Source organism: Fringilla coelebs, assembly GCF_963513975.1.
Source record: "Fringilla coelebs genome assembly, chromosome: 5".
NCBI classification, from domain to species: Eukaryota; Metazoa; Chordata; class Aves; order Passeriformes; family Fringillidae; genus Fringilla; species Fringilla coelebs.
In genome coordinates this window covers 1,589,895-1,611,904 of record NC_140033.1, presented here as the reverse complement: position 1 = coordinate 1,611,904, position 22,010 = coordinate 1,589,895, and the positions used below count along the sequence as shown (strand labels likewise).

General features: G+C 50.8%; 1 protein-coding gene across 1 annotated transcript; it reads right to left on the bottom strand.

Annotated features, from left to right (window-relative positions):
• Positions 1 to 755: 755 nt before the first annotated feature.
• On the bottom strand, positions 756 to 15,737 carry SLC35B4 (solute carrier family 35 member B4). The gene is made up of 10 exons (XM_084206363.1): positions 15,564 to 15,737; positions 11,442 to 11,555; positions 10,869 to 10,971; positions 9,664 to 9,713; positions 8,941 to 9,022; positions 6,801 to 6,861; positions 6,304 to 6,413; positions 6,066 to 6,141; positions 4,804 to 4,879; positions 756 to 3,369 (listed from the first exon to the last, which is right to left on the bottom strand). The coding sequence occupies exons 1-10, from the start codon at positions 15,638 to 15,640 to the stop codon at positions 3,117 to 3,119; spliced, it is 1,002 nt and encodes a 333-aa protein (XP_084062489.1). The 5' UTR covers positions 15,641 to 15,737; the 3' UTR covers positions 756 to 3,116.
• Positions 15,738 to 22,010: the final 6,273 nt, after the last annotated feature.

Genomic DNA, 22,010 nt, shown 5'->3' with positions numbered 1-22,010 from the left:
TGCAGAACCTCAAATTTTAATGGTTTAAGGACTCCAGTCTTTTTGGAGAACCTCAATTTCTCATTGTTTTGAGATTTTGAGTCTTTTTGGAGAATCTCAAATTCTGGTTTGAGATTTTGAGTCTTTTTGGAGAACCTGACAGTCTGATGGTTTGAGGATTTGAGTCTTTTTGGAGAATCTCAAATTTTGATGGTTTTAGGACTTCAGTCTTTTTGGAGAAGGTCAATTTCTGGTTTGAGGATTCGAGTCTTTTTGGAGAATCTCAAATTCTAGTTTGAGATTTTGACTCTTTTTGGAGAAGCTCAGATTCTGATGAAGATTTGAATCTTGCCTGGGACCCCAAATCCGGACATTTGTGAGGATTTGAGTCTTGCTGGGAGACACCAAATCCCAAATTTCTTCCTCCCCACCTGCTCCAGGCTCCCACTGGTGCTGGATTTGGGGAAACTTGGATCTGGTGGTGGGGTCTTCTCCAGAACCCCACCCAGCCAGGCTGGGTCTTTGCTATTTTCTCTCATATTAGAGAAGAATGGTGAGTTGTTACTCAGATTGGATATTCATGGAAAAATTCTTCATGGGAAGGGTTGGGGCAGGGCAGTGGAGTCCCCATCCCTGGGGGTGGAGGTGGCACTTGGGGACATTCATTAGTGGTGGCCTGGCACTGCTGGGAACAGCTGGATGATCTTGGAGGGCTTTTCCAACCTCAACTATTCCATGATTCCGTTCATTTTCATTTCCATGAAATGAGACACAAACCCAAGAGCCTTGAAGAGGATACAGATTTATTTATTTCACTTTAAAAAACCAACCCAAACCCCAGCCTGAACCCAACCAGCCACCCCAAAAGCGGTCGGGCTCCTTCCCTTCTCCAGCCTCTGCTAAAAAATAGGTGCTCTAATCTCCACACAAACATTAAAACCAAACTGATCAGCAGCCCCAGCCTGGAGGGGGAGCCTGGGGTTAATTAATTTTGGCTAACAAGGCCCTTCTGCCTGGACCTTTCCCGCTCTGTCCTCCAGCAGAAGGGAATTGCTGCCACTCCTGTGACTCCATAAATATTCCACACGCACTCACCACACCTGGAAGTTTAAAAAATGCCCCTGACAGCGACAAACAACCCATGGTTGATGTGTTGGGAGTGAAAAGCACATGGAAAAAAAAAAAAAAAAAACAACCTAAAACAGGAGTGCCCCAATCCCCCAAATATTCCCGTGTCCCACGGGAAGTGGGGACAACATGCACAGTCCTGGAGAGGAAGAGTGACCCAGAGGATGCACAGAATGTCACAGCTGGGAGCAGCTCTGTGCCAGCCCTGCTCAGCCCCTGGATCCTGAATCCCTGGATGCCAGAATCCCTGGATCCCAGAATCCCTGGATCACACAATCCCTGGGTCCCACAATCCCTGGATAACCCAATCCCTGGATCCCACAACCCCTGGATCCTACAATCCCTGGATCCTACAATCCCTGGATCCTGCAATCCCAGGATCCCACAATCTCAGGATCAAATAATCCCTGGATAAAACAATCCCTGGATCCCACAATCTCTGGGTCCAACAATCTGGATCCTACAGTCCCTGGGTCCCACAGTCCCTGGATCCTGCAATCCCTGGATCCTACAATCCCTGGATCCCAAATCCCTGGATAAAACAATCCCTGGATAAAACAATCCCTGTATCCTGCAGTCCCTGGATCCCACAATCCCAGGATCCAACAATCCCTGGATCCAACAATCCCTGGATCTAACACTCACAGACCTCGAGTTCCAGCTCCGTTGTCTCCCGGTGGTGTTTGATCTCTGAGGAACCTCACCAGGTACTCCCTGCTCCCCAAATCCTTCATCCCAAATTTCTGTTGGCTTCCCCACCTCCCCAGCCCCATCTGAAGCTCTGTGTGAAGATGAAAATCAGGGATAAAGGTTTTGCCTCTCTCTGGGTCCCTCCTGGAGCCACCACAAACAGCTGGAACAACATCTGACCTACACCAGGTCAGCCTCCCCATCAACCAAATCCCTGGAAAAATCCCATGGCACTTCAAATTCAGCTTCTTCAGGCTCAGGAAAAATGGGAACTGGGGAAAAAAAATCCTTCAGGACACTGGGATGGAGCTGCAGGTCCTGGCAGCACCAGGCTGGCTCTGTGTGGGACGGAATTCCCTTTTCCCACACTGGGATTTGGGGTTGGGGCCAAACCAGCGCTCCCAGCACAGCATGGAGCCTTTTCCCACTCTGCCTCCCAGCAAGGATGAGGCCACGGAAAGCTGGGAAGGGGATTATCCCAGCCAGCTGATAAAAACAGAGGGAGTAAGTTTTGGAAATGTGACCTTGGCTCAGGGAATGCCTGGCAGGGAGCTGCTGCCTTTCCATCACTTTGGGAATTTTTTCCCATCATTTTTCCTTTGCTGTTAAACCCCCTTCACCCCTCCTGGACGCCTCAGCTGTCCCAGCTGAGCAGGGACAGCAGCAGCACCACGGGAACAAGGTGCTGCTCCAGGAAAACTGCAGGGAAGCGCCAGGAAAAGCAGCCAGGGGTGACACTGAGGGACAAGGAGCTGATCCCAAGGGATGGGAGGAGAACTGGGAGAGGAAACCCGGGATGCACTGGGCAGACTGGAAGCTCCAGCTGGGGCTGTATCCCACATCCAGCACAGGATCAGGGATTCCCACTGGAACGGGGCTCGGCCATCAGCTCCAGACACCGGGATGGTTCAAGGACGGCACCAAACTGGCTCAGGGTCCAGCTGATCCAAGCCAACAGCGTGGAAGCTGGGATCCCAGCAAAGCTCTGGATCAGCTTCTCATTAGAAAGGGTTATTCCAATGCAAGAAAAAAAAAAAAAAAAAAAAAAAAGGGAAAATTTGGAAGCAAAAGGGGTCACCTAAAATAATGCCAACGTGCAAAAATGCCCGGACTGTTTCTCCATGATCCTTTCCCCAATTCCCAGTGGAGGCTGCCCCTTTTCCCAGGAGCTTGGCACAGCCAACGCCTTCCCTGTTACAAAAACACCCCCTGGGGGGGCTCCCTGCTGCTCTGCCCTGGAAAACAACAGACAGATCCCTGCACAAAATCCCGGGATTCACTGCTCCTTGGGCCAGGATTCACTGCTCCTTGGGTGGGACTCACTGCTCCTTGGGCCGGCTGCGGCCGCGGCAGCGTGCCAGGAGGGGCCCCAGGCCGCTCCACAGCTCCGTGTACATCAGGGTGCCCACGAAGACAAAGGCAGTGCCCAGCCAGTGCCAGCCTGTGAAGGGGTTCTGGAAGTAGAGGATGGAGAAGATGAGGCTGACGAACTTGCGCAGCGTCACCACCAGCGTGACCGTCAGCGACGTGCACTCCGTGGTCAGGATGAAGACGCCGCGGATGCAGACGTACCTGGGAGCAGGAGCTAAGGGACAGCAGGGATGGAAATGGGATTCCCTTGGGGAATGGGGAGAGCAGGGAGATGGGCAGCCTGCTGTGCAGGGGGGAGATTCCCTCCTGGGATCAGCTGGGTTGGAATGGGACACATCAGACTCAGGGAAACCCCAGATCTGATTCCCTCACTAGAGCAGCCGGGGCTGAGTTGGAAGCTCCAAACTCCTCCATTCCCATGGAGCAGAAGTCCCAGAATCCCAGAACAAACCAGGCTGGAAAAGACCTCTGAGAATGGTCCCTGGGAATGGGCAGCCTGCTGGGCATGGGGGAAACTCCCTCCTGGCATCAGCTGGGTTGGAACAGGACACATCAAAGTCAGGGACATCCCATATCTCAGATTCCCCCACTAGAGCAGCCGGGGCTGAGTTGGACAATGGAAGTTCTAAACTCCTCCATTCCCATGGAGTAAAAGTCCCAGAATCCCAGAACAAACCAGGCTGGAAAAGATCTTTGAGATCATGGAGTCCAACTGAAAAAACAGAAGTTCCCTTTCCCTGCATTTTTGGAGTTACACCACCAGCAGCTCCCGAGGGCAGCGAAGACTCCAAGGATTTTCCTCCTGGGAGAAGCAGGTAAGGGACAGCAGGGATGGAAACTGGGATTCCCTTGGGGAATGGGAAGGAGAAGTGAGATGGGCAGCCTGCTGTGGATGGGGGAAACTCCCTCCTGGGATCAGCTGGGTTGGAACAGGACACATCAAACTCAGGGACATCCCAAATCTCCCAATTCCCCCACTGTGCTGGCAAAGGGTGACAATCCCTGCCACGGAGCCAAGGGAAGCTCCAGACTCCTCCATTCCCATGGAGCAGAAGTCCCAGAATGCCAGAATAAACCAGGCTGGAAAAGATCTTTGAGATCATCAAGCCCAGCCTAAAAAACAAAAGTTCCCTTTCCCTATATTTTTGGAGTTACACCAACAGCAGCTCCCGAGGGCAGAGAAGACTCCAAGGATTTTCCTCCTCCTGGGAGAAGCAGGTAAGGGACAGCAGGGATGGAAACTGGGATTCCCTTTGGGAATGGGCAGCCTGCTGTGCATGGGGGAGATTCCCTCCTGGGATCAGCTGGGTTGGAAGAGAACACTACCAACTGAGGGAAACCCCAAATCCCAGATGCCCCCACTGGAGCAGCCGGGGCTGAGTTGGAAGTTCCAAACTCCTCCATTCCCATGGAGCAGAAGTCCCAGAATCCCAGAACAAACCAGGCTGGAAAAGACCTCTGAGATCAAGTCCAACCTAAAAACAAAACTTCCTTTTCCTGGTATTTTTGGAGTTGCAGCAGCAGCAGCTCCCGAGGGCAGGGAAGGCTCCAAGGACAGAGGAAAGCAGCGCCAACCCCGCTGTGCCAGCCCACCAAGGGTGGGATCAGGGATCAGGGATCAGGGATAAAGGATACTGGGTGATGACGTTCATCAGGAGGTAGAACCACATGATGGGCAGGGTCAGGCCGATCACCGGCACCTGGAACAGCTCTGCAGGGAAAAAGGGAAAAGAAAGGGGAAAAGGATGGGATGAGGTCACTGCTGGAGGAGCCTCTCTCCTTGCCAGGGCTAACCACGACCCAGGACTCCCTGCAGCCTTGCACAGCCCTTCTGTTTGCAATTCCAGAGGGAAAAAGGGAAAAGAAGGAAAAATATTAGGGGAACAGCTCTGTCTTGATCTCGTGCTGGAGGAATCCACTCTGTTCCCACAGCAGATCCTGGGGAGCACCAGCAAAACAACCCCAGCAGGTTCCATATTTACATCCCTTATTGAGGATTAGGTCCTGGTATTGCCATTTCTGAGCTCCCACACTCCTCTTCCCAGGGATCACTCTTGGATGTGGCTGGTGAGTGGGAATGACTAAGAAACCCGGGCTTTAATCATGGAATTATGGAATGGTTCCCTAAATTCCCCCCCTGCCCTGGCAGGGCCACCTCCCCCTGTCCCAGGCTGCTCCAGCCCCAGTGCCCAGCCTGGCCTGGGACACTGCAGGGATGCAGGGGCAGCCCCAGCTGCTCTGGCAATCCCAGCCCAGGCAGGAATTCCTCATTGCCAAGATCCCATCCATGGCTGCCCTCTGGCAGTGGGAGCCATTCCCTGGGTGCTGTCCCTGCAGGCCTTGTCCCCAGTCCCTCTGCAGCTCTCCTGGAGCCCCTGCAGGCCCTGGAATGTGCTGGAAGCTCTCCCTGGAGCCTTCTCCTCTCCAGGGGAGCATTCCCAGCTCTCCCAGCCTGGCATTGGATCCATCTCCTCTCCAAGACATTCATGGCCCCAGGGGCTTCACTTGGAATCTCAGGAAACCATGAAGGGTCTCCCTTCCCTTCTCCTCTCTTTTCTCTCCCCATTTTCCATCAAAATCCCTGGGGATGGATTCTGAGTGTCCCAAATCCCAGAGTCCCAGAGCAGTTTGGGTGGGAAGGGAGCTCAAAGCTCATTCCAGGGACACCTCCCCTATCCCAGGGTGCTCCAATCCTTCCTTGGACATCCCAGGGATGCAGGGGCAGCCCCAGCTGCTCTGGCAATCCCAGCCCAGCCAGGAATTCCTTCCTGCAAATTCCCCAAAATCCAAAAGGCCTGGAACACCCCGAGACGCACAACTGCAGGAATGAACTTCCCAGAGGGTTTTGCAGAGGATGGGAATGCCCAGGAGCAGGGATGCCCCAGCACAGAACTCACCAGACTGGCTGAAGAGCACGGCGTGCTGGTAAATGTTGGGAGCCAGGAGCAGGAATCCCGGCAGCGGCAACGCGTGCTGGGGGGAGAAACAAACCCAGGGCGGGATCAGGGGAGGGGAATCCACCCCAATTCCCTGCTGGAAAGCAGCTGGGTCAGAGCAGGCTCCTCACTGGGCTCCTTTCTGTGCCAGTGCAGGAGTGGGAGGGAGCCTGGGGCAGGGAGAGCCCCGGGGACTCACGTTGTAGAACAGCGCTTCCTTGGAGTGCTTCCCAAATTTCTTGTACAGCGTCTCCTGGAAAATCCCCATCCTGGCAGACATCAGCAGGGCAAAGGTGAGGGCAGCAATGCCTGCAAGGGAAGCACAGCCCTGCAGCTTCAACTCACCACATTTGGCTTTCAGAGGAGAAAAAACCCAAACAAACTGCCCAGACTTGGTAAGAAAACTGGTAATGAATCTGGGCTTTGATTACAGGTCTCCAAGAGATCCCTAAAAATACCAGGGATGCAGTTTGTGCCACTACTGAAAATCATCAATCCCAGGTTTCCCAAAGAGCCCCCAACAGACCCAGGGTGGAGGGAGAAAACCACAGATAAAGCCTCATCTGTGAAATCCTGTGCTGGAGGAACACCTGGAGCAGCCCCAGCCCCTCTCCCTCTCTGCTCCAGGCAGGGCTGCTTCTGCCAAGAGAATTGCAAGAATCCTGCCAGTCTCCCAGAAATGTGGCCCTCACATACCCAGCAACCACCAGAGGAAAGCCTGGGGTCCATCCTCTTGACTTGAGCTGGAGTCAGATGCCTGAAGGGAGACACAAGAGTCACCCAGAGCCACCAGGTCCCTGCAGCTGTCCCAGACCTCCCTCCTGCCTGAGCAGGGCTGGGAGCAGCCCCAGGTTTCCCAGTCTGCTCCAGGGAATGCAGAGATTCCAGTAAAAAAGTGGCAGAGTCTGATCAAATCAGGATTTTTTCCTGAAAGGAACGGCCTGCTTTGATGACACTGAATTTTTAACCACAAAAATAATCAGTGTTGCTTTTAAAGCCCCCAAAGCCAGCTCGTTCCCAGATCCCTGTGCCCCATTCCCAGATCCCCGCGTCCCCATCCCATTCCCAGGTTCCTGTGCTGCCATCCCATTTCCAGGGTCCTGTGTCCCCATTTCCAGGGTCCTGTGTCCCCATTCCCAGGTTCCTGTGTCCCCATCCCATTCCCATGTTCCTGTGTCCCCATTCCCAGATCCCTGTGTCCCCATTCCCAGATCCCTGTGTCCCCAGTCCATTCCCACTTTCCTGTGTCCCCATTCCCAGGTTCCTGTGTCCCCATTCCCAGATCCCTGTGTCCCCTTTCCCATTTTCCTGTGCTCCCATCCCATTCCCAGATCCCTGTGTCCTCATTCCCAGATCCCTGTGTCCCCTTTCCCATTTTCCTGTGCTCCCATCCCATTCCCAGATCCCTGTGTCCTCATTTCCAGATCCCTGTGTCCCCATTCCCAGATCCCCGCGTCCCCATTCCCAGGTTCCTGTGTGCCCATTCCCAGATCCCTGTGTCCCCATTCCCAGGTTCCTGTGCCCCATTCCCAGATCCCTGTGTGCCCATTCCCAGGTTCCTGTGCCCCATTCCCAGATCCCTGTGTCCCCATTCCCATGTTCCTGTGCCCCATTCCCAGATCCCTGTGTGCCCATTCCCATGTTCCTGTGCCCCATTCCCAGATCCCTGTGTCCCCATTCCCATGTTCCTGTGCCCCATTCCCAGATCCCTGTGTGCCCATTCCCAGGTTCCTGTCCCCACTCCCAGGTTCCTGTGTCCCCATTCCCAGGTTCCTGTGTCCCCATTCCCAGGTTCCTGTGCCCCATTCCCAGATCCCTGTGTCCCCATTCCCAGATCCCTGTGTCCCCATTCCCAGGTTCCTGTGTACCTATTCCCAGATCCCTGTGTCCCCATTCCCAGATCCCTGTGCTCCCATCCCATTCCCAGGTTCCTGTCCCCATTCCCAGGTTCCTGTCCCCATTCCCAGAGATAACTCTCTAGGAAGGAATAAGAGCCCTGGCCCAGCCCATCAGGAGCTAAAACCAGACCTAAACCCAGGCTTATGGCCAAGAATTGGAGGAAATCAGGCTGAGGGCACAACTCCATCTGGACTTGCCTCAGCCCTCTCCCCGTGCTTCAGGCAAAATCAGATTTATTCCCCTTTGCCCCAAGTGTCAGCTCCAGCCCAAAGCCCAGCCCTGCTGGGAGCTGATCTGGATTAACTCAGAGCCAAGGCTGCAGAGCCCAGCCCTCCCTCAGCCACCCCGAGGGTAAAAAGCTCTGAAATGATGGGGAATCTGGAGCTTTGACAGCTCCCTTTCATTTCCAACCTCTCTGAGCTGGATTAAGTGCAGCCAATTTTCACTTGGCCACCACTTTGTGCCATTTTTTTGTCATCAGCTGACAGGGTCAGGCAGTGGGGGCTGACCCAGGAAAAGCTCTGAGCGTGTTCCACGTGGATTTGCTTCCCTCCCCCCTGCTCTCCAAGCACAGGCACTTTATTTAAGGGTCAGGCTGGCTGACAACAGGAAAAATCCAGCCTGAAAGGCAACAATCTCTTGTGGGATGGAAAGAGGGAAGATTTCTGATGGATTTTTGTTTAGGATTCACCTGCTCCTGCCTGCCACACAAGGCAAGGGAAAGCTGCCTCTGAGGCCAAAAAAAGAGATTTATTCCCAGCAAAAAGCAGTGTGAACAGGTGAAGAGACACCTGTAATTCAATGAAATCCCACAGGAAAATAAAAGCAGGAGGAAAAGCTTTTGGGGAGCAGATGCAGAGGTAGGAAACACCTCACATGTCCATGAAAACAGAGGCAAAGGGAATTGCTGAGGTTCCCTGTCCCTTCCCATCCTTACCACCTGCTTTGCAGACATGAAGGTGCAGGTGAAGATGCCCAGGGACACCAGGGCTATGGAGCTGTACTTGGACACGCTGTACCTGCACGGGGGACAAGGGACACGTCACCAACCCTGCCTGCCTCACCCCCATCCCCTCCTTCCCTGCATCCCTGCTCCCAGCCTGGGACAGCAGGCACACTGCCACCTCCTGACCCTGGCAGGGCCAGCTGACTCCAGCCCAGCACCTGAAGAAGCTTTTCTCCCAACATTTCTCCCAGTTCATCCCAAGATTTCTCCCAATTTATCCGTGACTCTGCGCAGGCACGGCTCAGAGTTATCAACGTGTTATCAGCGTGTTATTAATGTGTTATCAGCGTGTTATTAATGTGTTATCAACATGTTATCAGCGTGTTATCAGCACTGCTGGAGCCACAGTACCCAGCAGAAGGGAGGCACTGAGCTCCAGCCTGGCCACAGCCAGCACAGCAGCTCTTCCAGAAGAGCCAGCAGTGAACACAGAGGCTGCAGCTGTGGAAAAATCTCTTCCCAGCCCAAAAATTCCAGCCAAGAAAGGAGGGAGAGGTGGAAATGCAGCAGGAGCTATTCCAGCCTCTGTGCCACGCTCTCTGTCCCAGTTTCCATCATTAAAATCAGAATATTTAACAGGAAAAGTGATGGCACAAAACAGCCAGCAGGATTTAATCCAGAGCATTCCCTGAAGAGATGAAGTTTGTGATTTACCTTTTCTTCAGGATGATGATCCCTAGAGCCATGCTTGCTATGAGAGAACCCTGGGGAAACAAAAAAAAAACAGAAAGGAAAACCAAACCATGAGGTCAGCAGGCCAGAACTCCCCAGCTTGGGATGCTCATCCCACAGGGACACTGCAAACTGTGGGGATGCCTCAACACCAAGAGAAACTCCAAGTCTGGAGCAGTAAAACTGACAGGGAGGAGGAAGAGCTTCCTTGAGGATACTGGGAAAACTCCTGCCCTGAAAGGGCTGTCCCAGCCCTGGAGTCCCCATCCCTGCAGGGATTTCCAAGCCCTGTGGATGTGGCACCTGGGACAGGGGGCAGTGGAGGCTTGGCAGTGCTGGGCCTGGGGGGACTCCATGAGTTTAAAGTTCTTTTCCTGCCTCAGTGATTCCATGATTCTCAGTCTCTTCATCCAGGAGAAGGGGAGAAGGTGAGCTGGGTGCCTTGGGAACAAGGACTGGATCTCCTGGCCAGGGGAACCTCCCCTTTCTTTTTCTTCAGAAGGTGGCCAAATCCCACTGGTTGAACTGGGACCAGGAGCCCAGCTCCAGGACTGACTGCAGGAGCAGAACCACCCCTCACAGCTCCTGTGGGACAGGCCTCCTTCAGTGTGGGCTGATTTCATCCTGCTGAACCTCTCCTGATTCCAGATATTCCATCCCCAGAGGAGATTCTGTTATTCCCAACAGCTGGGGCTCCATTTCCTTGGGGTTTAAAAGATCTGGCACTCATCCACACTTAAGGTAAAATGCAGTTTAATGTTTTTTTTTTTTCCTCAAAGCAAAGACCTGTGCAGGTGGAATAAGGCCAAATCCCAAATCCCAAATCCCAAATCCAGGCTCTCTGACCTGCAATGTTCAAGACCAGAACATGAACCACTTGGTGGCAGGGAAAGCTGGATCCCTTTGGCCAACCAGAGTCTGGGATTGGTTTTGTCACTGCCACTTCCCCAGGTCAGCTCTGGAGTTCCAAAGCCTGTCTGAGCCTGTTTCCCTGTCTGTCCATTAAGCTGGAATTTAATGATCAACCCCATAAAGTGAAACCTTTGGAGCTGAGCTTTGGAGCGAGGCTGCTCTGGAATTCAGGATCTGCACAGGGGTTTGGTGCTCTCAGGACACATGGAGCAGGGAGAATTCCAGCAGAAGGGATGGAATGGGAGCCCCAGGAGGAGGAGGAGGAGGGGGCTCACCGAGCGGAAGATCATGTGCAGCGGCATGGCGATGTTCAGGTTCAGGGCGTAGTTATTGACCACGCTGACGGTGAAGAACATGGCCACCATGATGAAATAGTTCCTGAAACATGGAAAAATGCCTGGGAGATGGCCAGGAACCTCCCTGAGATGCTGAGAGACCCCTCAGGAATACACAGAGAGGTCTGGAGCAGAGCAGAGCTCTCAGATTTGTCACCAGTGGAGAAATGTGAAGTGAATTTGGGTGATTTTCCAGGAAAACTCTTCCTCCCCACTCCCACCACACCAAATCCCAGAGATAAAAAGCTCTGGAAGCACAAGAAACTCTTCCCTGTGCAAAACTCTGCCTTGTTCCTGTGACAAGGAAGGATCTCATGGCAACTTCCCATTAAAAATTCCTGTTAAATGAGTGTGGATTTAATCCAGCCTGACAGCTGCCCAACGTGGCTCTGCAGATGCTGCAGGATGGATGGGATTTCAACAGCACAAGTGGAAAATCCATTTTATGAAAAGCTTTTTGAAGATAAGAGAGATCCAGGCAACTCCTGCTTGGGAAGAGCTTGGGACTGGTACCTGATGGGGATGGCCGGGCGCTTCCTGCCGAAGTTGGCCTCGAAGATGAAACCTTCCACTGCAATGAACAGGAACTGGGAGAAGGTCACGATGTTCCCACATCCTGGGAACTGCCTGCAGGCAGGGAGAGACAAGCATCAGAGCCATCCACCCAGGGCTAACACTGGCATCCAACAAAAGAGTGAGAATCCAATCCCTTTCCCCAGAATCCAACCCCTTTTCCCAGAAGAGACCCACCCTGGAGAGGCTTTATTCAGGGTTTATTCACCTGAGCTTGTGCAAACTCCTGCAGGGTGTTTCCTCCAACATTTCCCAAGAGGAACAGGTCAGTCAGGTCAGGAAGTGAAAGAAAAAATGGCTGGATCTCCCTCTTTCCCACGGGAAGTGGCTTTGGGAGGACTCTGTCCCTTCCTAAAGCTGCTGTGTTTGTTAGGGGTTGGGAAATCTGAGGTAATCTGCTTTTCCAGGGGGAAAATGCAGCTGGAAATTCAATATTGCTCATTCCTGCTGCAGGGGGGAAGTGCCAAGGTCAGGTCTGTGCTGGCAGAGTGTCCCTGGGTCAGATTTGCTCATTTCCTCTAAAAAAGCTTCAGCTCCCCTGGGATTTCTGGATGCAAAAAAAAAAACCCTCTGGTTGTGAATTCTAGAAGGGACCAAAACTCCTCACAGGAGCCCAAAAAAGTCCTGGCAGAAATCCCACGTGACATCCATGGATCTTTTTAATGAGGCACCAACTCCAGCAGGCTTCAAAATCCACCAAATTTTCTCAGAGCTCCAAAGGGACCCTCCCAGTCCCTTTTTGTCCCCCCTAGAGGGACCCAGGGCTGCGGGAATGTCACCACCTCTGAGCAAAGCGAGTGTTTATCCTGTGGGAACAGGAATTCCACACCAGGGAATTCCAACAAAGCCTCCCTAAGGAGCTCCAGGGAGCGAGGAAGGATTTCCTGGGAAGCAGAAGCCCAGAGGAGGCAGTGACAGGGCAGATAATGGAGGGATTTTGGGAATCTTTCCCTTTTTTTTCTGCTGCAAGACAGAAACTGAGGCCAAGCATTCCTGGGAGAGTCCTGCTCCTGATGGAACACGCTGTCCCTGGATGCAGTTTTGCAGGATTCAAGCTGGGAAATGCCCTGGAAAAAACCAGGAATTTCCAAGCTGTCTCCTCCAAATTCTCCTCTGTCAGTCCACAGAGCTCTCAGGAGCAGCAGCCACCTGGGGAATGCTGGGCTGACCCAAGAGCACCTGGAAAAATCCCCTTTTCTCTGCTTTTTCCAGGGATGAGCCACTTCCCTCTGCCCACCTGCCAATTCCTACATTCTTCCTAGAAGAATTACCCATAAAACTTCCCTATCCATAAAAGCTCAACCCCGAAGCTGAAAGGTTCAAAAGTTGCTGGGAGAAAGAGAAGAGGCCTTGAAGCAGAGCCAGAAGCTCGAGGATTGCAAACCTTATCTGCAGCCTTATCTGCAGCCTTTCACCTCAGAGGGGATCCCAAGGAGACCTGGGCCAAGCCAAGGCTGGGCTCTGCCAGCTCCCAGAGCCCTGATGTGACCCCACTTTATCAGCAGTGCTGGCACTCAGGGCTCTGTGCTGGCTGATAAGACCCAGCTAAGAAAGGGATCCTCCTCTGGCTCACAATCCTCACTCAGAGATGAAAGATGAGATCAATCTGCATCTACCAACCCAAGATCTACTTCAGCTGTACATAACCTAAGAGTCCTCCCAGCAAGAAGTTTCCCTGCTCACTCTCCTACTTCACCACTTGGAGAAAATCTGATTTTGGGGCCTGATTTACATCCCTTCCACAGCAATTCTAGCCCCTGAAATCAAGAAATTGGAGATTTCTTGTTCTGCCTCCACAGCCCAGCAGAAATGTTTCTCTCCTCTCCCCTGCAGCCTCTCCACACATCTCAAGCCTTTTGTGGGCCCTCAGGCATTTCCAGACTAAACATTTCTTATTCCTTTGCTTTCCTTAGAGAAATCCTGAGCAAATTTCTTCCCCATCACCTTTGCTACTCCCCACTTTCCTGAGATCCTGCTCCAGGATTTTGCTTCTTATGGGAATGTCAGAGTTGGGATATTGGGAATATCAATATTCATCTGCAGGAGGAACTTTTCCTTCCAAAACCCAACAAAATAATTGGTGTTATCCCAATTTTGGGACTAAAGGTGAGCAGGGTAAGTAAAAGGCACAGGAGCTGAGCTGTTAGGAATGGAGGAATTTTGAAAGTGGATGAGAGGTGCTGCTTGAAAGAAGGTTTTGTGTGAAAAGCAGCTTTTCCTTGATGTCTGCAACTGGATTTCTGGAATTTGCTCCTCTGGGCTTCAGTCACCTTTGAATAATTCAGTCTTTGAACAGGGTCAGATGTTTTGGTTTAAGGTTTGCTTGGAGGAGACATGAGTGGCAAAAAAAGCCAAACCCAAATGGTTTTTTGTTGCTTCCAAAGGGTTCATTCCTCCCTGCAACACCAGCCAGGCAGGAAAGGCAGAGACTGGAGTAATCCCTGAGAGAAAAAACAACTCCTCACACCAGCTCCCTTCTTCCAGGAACTGCTTTTGATTTATCCAGGGATTGTGGTGCCAGTTTGGAGCAAAGATCCCAACTGCTGGATTTTACAGCCCCTTCTTCCTTTGTAATCTGGGATTTTGATGGGCTGGGAGGGATTAAGGGCTGGTTTTGGAAGCTGGAGTGCACTGAGGGCTCAGGGGGTGCAGCCCCACCCTGACTCACTGGGATTTCACACACCAAACCAGTTCAGGCATCGCTCTGTTCCCAGTCAGGCTTTCTGAGCAGCCCTTTCCCAAACCCTCCAGCCTTCCTCCAGCAGGGTGAGGAAGGGGAGATCCCAAAAAACACCTGGGGGAGTGAGGAAGGTGAGATCCCCAGGAATATCAGGGTGAGTGAGGAAGGTGAGATCTTCAGGAACACCAGGATGAGGAAGGTGAAATCCTCAAAAATATCAGGGGGGTGAGGAAGGTGAGATCCCCAAAATCAACAGGATGAGATCCCCAAAAACATTGGGGTGAGGTGAGATCCCCAAAATCATCAGGGTGAGGAAGGTAAGGCCCCCAAAAACACCAGGGAGAGTGAGGAAGGTGAGATCCCCAAAACACCAGGGTGAGGAAGGTGAGATCCCCAAAACACCAGGGTGAGGAAGGTGAGACCCCAAAAACATCAGGGTGAGGAAGGTGAGACCCCAAAAACATCAGGGTGAGTGAGGAAGGTGAGATCCCCAAAATCATCAGGGTGAGTGAGGAAGGTGAGATCTCCAGAAACACCAGGGTGAGGAAGGTGAGATCCCTAAAACATCAGGGGGGTGAGGAAGGTGAGATCCCCAAAAACACTGGGGTGAGGTGAGATCCCCAAAATCATCAGGGTGAAGAAGGTGAGACCCCTAAAATATCAGGGTGATAAAGGTGAGATGCCCAAAATTATCAGGCTGAGGGAGGAAGGTGAGATCCTCAAAAATATCAGGGGGGTGAGGAAGGTGAGACCCTAAAAACACTGGGGTGAGGTGAGATTTCCAAAATCACCAGGGTGAGGAAGTGAGATCCCCAAAAACATCAGGGCAGTGAGAAAGGTGAGATCCCCAAAACCATCAGCCTCCAAGGTGGCAATTCAAGGGGACTCGGTGACTTTGCAGCGGGTGACGATCCCAGGTGAAAACATTCCAAGATTCCAGGCTCGCACTTCCAGGCGAGGGAAACATTCCCTGCCGGCCCCGGGGACAGCTCCTGTCCTGTGCCGGGGATTTGAGCGCTACCCGGGATGGGAAGCGGACAGGGGACATGCCCGTGCCCGAACAGGTCACCGACACGGCCCCCAGCCAGGGGACACCCCCAAAACACCCCCAGAACACCCCCAAAACACCCCAAACCCGATCCAGCGGGGCACGGGGCGCTGATCCAGCTCCGCGCTCCTCCGTGAGGGGCACCAAGGCCTGAGGGGTGAAACCCCCTCGGGGCCAGCCGCGGGTATCCCTGCACCCCAAATCCCCCCAAATCCCCCCAAGCCACCCCGGCACCGCTCCGTCCCCTCACACCCCCCGAGGCCTCACCCCGACCCCACTGCAATGCGCTCCCCTGACCCTTCATCCCCCCCAAATCCTCCCCGCGGCCCCGCACCTGGCCAGCAGCTCCAAGAACACCACGTTGCTGCAGCAGCCGCCGAACACCAGCCCCACCGCCACGGCCGGGTGCATGGCGTCGCTCTGGGCAACGAGGCGGCGTCCCGGGCCGCGGCCGCATCCCGATCCCGGGACTCTGCCCCGCTCCCGGCCCCGGCTCCGGCCCCGCCGCCCCCGCTTCCTCCGGCCGCCGGTAGTTCGCTCCCCGCCCGCCGCTGCGGGGACTACAACTCCCGGCAGGCTCCGCGCCGCCTAAGCGTGGCTCCCGGTTGTCGCTCCGCCGCGGGGCACGATGGGAGTTGTAGTTCTGGTCTGAAGGGTGTAATGGCGGCGCTGAGGTGGCGTCAGGAGGAGGCGCGGTGTGTGGCGAGGAGCAGCCCGTAATTGACTTTTTGGGGTTATTTAATGACCCCAAAACGCCACTTAGAGGCAGTTCCTAAGGATGCCGTGCCAAAGAATTCTTTGGCTGCTCAAAATAATAATTATTATTGAAAGGGAGAGCTGGGGGTGCTCCCCTGGAGAAGGGAAGGCTCCAGGGAGAGCTTCCAGCACATTCCAGAGCCTGCAGGGGCTCCAGGAGAGCTGCAGAGGGACTGGGGACAAGGCCTGCAGGGACAGCACCCAGGGAATGGCTCCCACTGCCAGAGGGCAGCCATGGATGGGATCTTGGCAATGAGGAATTCCTGCCTGGGCTGGGATTGCCAGAGCAGCTGGGGCTGCCCCTGCATCCCTGCAGTGTCCCAGGCCAGGCTGGGATGGTGGGATTGGAACGGGATGGGATTGAAGGTCCCTTCCCACCCAAACCATCCTGGGATCAAGGAGGCTCAGAATCCATCCCCAGGGATTTTTATGGAAGGTGGGGATGGAAAAGGGAAGGGAGACCCTTCCTGGAGTGCTGAGATTGCCAGTGAAGCCCCCAGATCCCAAAATTCCTTCCTAGAGCAGAGTCAGGGTGGGGATGGATCCAATGCCAGGCTGGGAGAGCTGGGAATGGAGGGAATTCCCTGGGAGAGGGAGACTGGGGTGGGATCTTGGCAATGAGGAATTCCTGGCTGGGCTGGGATTGCCAGAGCAGCTGGGGCTGCCCCTGCATCCCTGCAGTGTCCCAGGCCAGCATGGATGTGGCTTGGGACAGTGGGAGGTGTCCCTGGACGCTGGATGGGCTTAAAGGTCCTTTCCCACCCCAAAAAATTCCTTCATTCCATCCTGGGTGGAGGTGAAAAATGCCTATTTTATGATTGGCTTTTTGCAAATATTAAAATGAATATTATATGTGCTGTGTTAGAAAGTCATGCTTTACTAATTCTCTTAAGTAGTGTGGTAAATATAGTCTTAGGTTATAACAAAAGGTTAAAATAGAAACTATGCTATGTAGGATAATTTTTTTAAAGAGAGGACTTGCAATGAGAGAGCAGCCACAGGACACCTGAATCTTTCAGAGAAAGAGAATTTATTGCCCCATTATCAGGAGAAATGAACTTCTTCCTGCCTCAGGATCCTGAAGGTGCCCTCAGGATTCAGAGGAAGCAGCTGACACTGCCCAGCCAGAATCCTGTGTTTGAATTTATGCATCATGGATGAGGTGTGTGAATATGCAACAGGCTGTTGTTTTTAAGGGTTAATTCTCTGTAAACGTGGGGCCTTTTTCAGGCTTATTTTGCCCACAAAGAGGAACCCAGACTGTCCCTAACTCTTTGTTTCTCTTGTCTCATATTGTCCTAATCCAAATTATCCAAATTATTATTACTCTAATTATATTACCATTTTTAATAACCATTTTATTGCTATTAAACTTTTAAATTTTTAAAAACAAGTGATTGGTGTTTTTCACATGCTGTATTAATTCTCTTAAGCAGTGTGTTAAATATGGTTTTAGGTTATAACAAAAGGTTAAAATAGAAACTCTGCTATGTAAGATACTTTTTTTAAAGAGAGGACTTGCAATGAGATAGCAGCCACAGGACACCTGAATGTCTCAGAGAAAGAGAATTTATTGCCCCATTATCAGGAGAAATGAACTTCTTCCTGCCTCGCTCAGCCCTGCAGACACTGTCAGGATTCAGAGGAAGAAGCTGACACTGCCCAGCCAGAATCCTGTGTTTGAATTTATGCATCATGGATAAGATGTATGAATATGCAACAGGCTGTTGCTTCTAAGGGTTAATCCTCTGTGAATGTGGTTCCTTTTTGGGGTTTATTTTGCCCACAAAGAGGAACCCAGACTGTCCCTAACTCTTTGTTTCTATTGTCTCATATTGCCCTAAATCCTAATTATCCAAATTATTATTACTCTAATTGTATTACTATGTTTAATAATCATTTTATCGCTATTAAACTTTTGAAATTTTAAAAACAAGTGATTGGTGTTTTTCACAGTTCTTTTCACAGTGGAATTTCCAGTTCTGCAGTTTCATGGCATCCCCTCAAAAATCACCTGCCAAACCCCCTGTGATCAGCAGAAACCACACTGACTCAAAGTGGGAATTCCATCCCCCAGATATTTCGTTTTCAACCCATTTTTTGAGCTGAATCAGAGCCTCCTCTCTCCTTTCACCTTTGAATTCCACAGGTGTGAAACCCTATGAGCAAATCCCACAAACCAGCCCAGGAATGAAGAGCTGCATTTTCCTGACTTCCAGCCCCTCCAGCAATGTGAATAAACCTTGGCAGCTCCTCTGCTGCTCAAGTCAGGGTAAAACTGCCAGAATTTCCTTTTTTTTTTCTTTTTTTTGGCTCACTGTGTGCCTTTCTGGGCTCTGTAACTCCAAACTAGAGATCCCAAGGTTTCAAATCCTTACCTGGGGGCTGAAAGCAGAGATTGGTTGGAGCTCAGGACTTGAAAACCTGGACACTGAAGCAACAAGAGCCAGAAATTTTCTGGGCATCTCGAGGGTTTTGCCTGCAGGTGGAAAAACCCTGCAGTCTCTTGATGCAATTCTACCAAAATCTGGGGGTTTGGAGCCTCCTGAGTGACCTTTCCAGGTGTTTTGGCTTGGGTGTTCTGACAGGAAATAATTCTTTGGGGGTTCTCTGAGGTCCTGGAAACCCAAAGGTTTTGCTGAGCTCTTGCTCTGTGTTTAACTGAAGCTCGTTGTGCCCTCACTTCACTCAATAATTTGGTGTTTTCTGACCTCCCTTCAGGTAGAAATCCTCCAAGGGGCTCCCTTGATCTTCCATCAAGCCTTTTCAAATGGTTTGGTTTTAATTAAAAAGCACCCTGCCTCATTAGCAGCAAACAAAGGCAATTTCTGGCCTTTCCTGACACTGTTTTGACATTTCCAGGCTTTTCTGCTTCCATCTCCTCAGCTCTGCACAGGTCAGCACGATGGATTTTTTTCCGTTCCCTTCACTAATCAGCTCTTGCTACTTTTGCCTTTTAATTTTGCTTTTTTGGGGCTTCAAAGGGAGGTTTTGGGGGAGAATCGAGGTGGTTTTGCTGCCACTAAAATGCAGCACCTTGGCTCTAAACTGCACTAAAGCCACACAACAAATCAGTTTTTTTTTTTCAAAAAAATAACCCCAAATTGTCAGCTCAGGAAACTTTGGGGGTTTTTTTGGCCCTTATTCCTTGGGAGAAGAGCCCAACTCCCACCTGGATCCATCCTCCTGTCAGGGAGTTGTGGAGAGAGATTTAACAATAAAATTCACTCCCATTAAAATGGAAATTAAATTCATTCATAACTCAGTTCACATCAATTCTGTGACATCTGAATAAATGACAAAATGATGTTAGAAAATAGAAAAAAAAATAATTAATATTTTAAAAATTATATATATATAGATATATATAAGTAATTTAAGAATCAGTTCACCTTCACTGGTACAAATTTGTGGCACTTCAGATTTTTGGGATAACCTCTGGCAGCAATTTGAGATCCTGACTTCTGGAATTAAGGGAAAAAAACTTTGTGGCCTCTTGGCATGTTGGGTGAAAGATCAGGAATGCTTCAGCTGTGCCCAAGAACCAAAGTCTGAGTGATCAGTGAGAAAATGGGAGCAGGGAATTCAGAATCTCAGATTATTTTTCGTAGTTTGCCAGTTTTCTCAGCCTTGATTCCACAAAAAAATCAAATTTTGGTTTTTCCTTTGGGTACAAACCCAGTGATAGGGGAAAGCAGGCAGAGCTGCTGTATCCTGTGTGAAAAAGTCTTATTTTACCTGCAGGAAATCATTTCAAATGGGGATAAAATGGGATAAAACACCAGGAAATTGGATTTTGTGACACAGAGAGGTTGTGGAAATTCCATCCCTGGATGGGGCACCTGGATTTTCTGGATTTTCTGTTTTCCCTCTCTGATTTGAGGAGCTGAGAGAAGATGAATCCTGATGATTCCTGGGTTTGGAGCACCTTGAAGGTTCCCAGTGTGGGAGGCTGATGCTGGGTTTTGGTGAGATTTAAAAACTCAATAAACAGCGTGGAAGAAAACACACTCAAACATCTCAAAATGATTTTCCTGAAACCCCAGCAAGGTGAGAGCCTGTCCTGGGCTGGAGGTGGGGCTGTGTGCTCTGTCCCCATCTGTCAGAGCTGGGGCAGTTCTCTCTGTCCATGGGCAGTTTTCTTTCTCTCTCCCACAGCCCATCCTCCCTCCAGCAGATCTCTGCTGTCCATGGCCACTGAGTGTCCCTGCAGGGCTGATCCAATTTGGGAATGCACCCAGCAGGAGTTCCAGAGGTGCAGCCCCACTTCCACCCCTGGAATTTTGCAGCTGGAAGAGTTTTCCTTCCTGTCTTGGGAAGATTTTGTGGTTTTTGTCTTTAAATTCCCCCTTTTTGTGTTCTATCACTTAAAAATAAGCCAAAGAACCTGGAGATATTTTTAGGAGAGCTGAGTCTCCTCTCCTTAAATTTTCCCATTCTTGGGATTATTTATTCCATCAAATCCCACAGCTCCAACACTTCCCCTCTCAGCAACTTCCCCTTTTTTGGGAATGTGCCCAGCAGGAGTTCCAGAGGTGCAGCCCCACTTCCACCCCTGGAATTTTGCAGCTGGAAGAGTTTTCCTTCCTCTCTTGGGAAGATTTTGTGGGTCTGGGCTTTAAATTCCCCCTTTTTGTGTTCTATCACATCACTTAAAAATAACTAAAATAAACCCCAGAGATATTTTTAGGAGCTTTTGAAGGACTGAGTCTCCTCTCCTAAATTGTCCCATTCTTGGGATTATTTATTCCATCAAATCCCTGAGCTCCAACACTTCCCCTCTCAGCTCCTTCACCTTTATTTTGGAAATGTGCCCAGCAGGAGTTCCAGAGATTCAGCCCCACTTCCACTGGAAATCCCCAGCTCCTGGAATTTTGCAGCTGGAGGAGTTTTCCTTCCTCTCTTGGGAAGATTTTGTGGATTTTGGGTTTCAAATTCCTCCTTTTTGTGTTCTATCACATCACTTTAAAATAACCAAAATAACCAAAAGATATATTTTTAGGAGGGCTGAGTCTCCTCTCCTTAAATTTTCCCATTCTTGGGATTATTTATTCCATCAAATCCCTCAGCTCCAACACTTCCCCTCTCAGCAACTTCCCCTTTTTTGGGAATGCACCCAGCAGGAGTTCCAGAGGTGCAGCCCCACTTCCACTCCTGGAATTTTGCAGCTGGAAGAGTTTTCCTTCCTCTCTTGGGAAGATTTTGTGGTTTTTGTCTTTAAATTCCCCCTTTTTGTGTTCTATCACATCACTTAAAAATAACTAAAATAAACCCCAGAGATATTTTTAGGAGCTTTTGAAGGACTGAGTCTCCTCTCCTAAATTGTTCCATTCTTGGGATTATTTATTCCATCAAATCCCTGAGCTCCAACACTTCCCCTCTCAGCTCCTTCACCTTTATTTTGGAAATGTGCCCAGCAGGAGTTCCAGAGATTCAGCCCCACTTCCACTGGAAATCCCCAGCTCCTGGAATTTTGCAGCTGGAGGAGTTTTCTTTCCTCTCTTGGGAAGATTTTGTGGATTTTGAGTTTCAAATTCCTCCTTTTTGTGTTCTATCACATCACTTAAAAATAACCAAAATAACCAAAAGAGATATTTTTAGGAGGGCTGAGTCTCCTCTCCTTAAATTTTCCCATTCTTGGGATTATTTATTCCATCAAATCTCTCAGCTCCAACACTTCCCCTCTCAGCTCCTTCACCTTTTTTGGGAATGTGCCCAGCAGGAATTCCAGAGGTGCAGCCCTACTTCCACCCCTGGAATTTTGCAGCTGGAGAAGTTTTCCTTCCTCTCTTGAGAAGATTTTGTGGGTTTGGGCTTTAAATTCCCCCTTTTTGTGTTCTATCACTTAAAAATAACCCAAAGAACCTGGAGATATTTTTAGGAGGGCTGAGTCTCCTCTCCTTAAATTTTCCCATTCTTGGGATTATTTATTCCATCAAATCTCTCAGCTCCAACACTTCCCCTCTCAGCTCCTTCCCCTTTTTTGGGAATGCACCCAGCAGGAGTTCCAGAGGTGCATCCCCAC

Excerpts from the sequence above, each read along its gene's own strand:
- SLC35B4 (XM_084206363.1), bottom strand. The coding sequence starts at position 15,640 with ATGCACCCGGCCGTGGCGGTGGGGCTGGTGTTCGGCGGCTGCTGCAGC. Across the intron at positions 9,023-9,663 it reads ATCATCATCCTGAAGAAAAG|GTACAGCGTGTCCAAGTACA; the intron begins GTAAATCACAAA and ends TCCCCCGTGCAG. Across the intron at positions 6,862-8,940 it reads TCATGTCTGCAAAGCAGGTG|GCATCTGACTCCAGCTCAAG; the intron begins GTAAGGATGGGA and ends GTCTCCCTTCAG.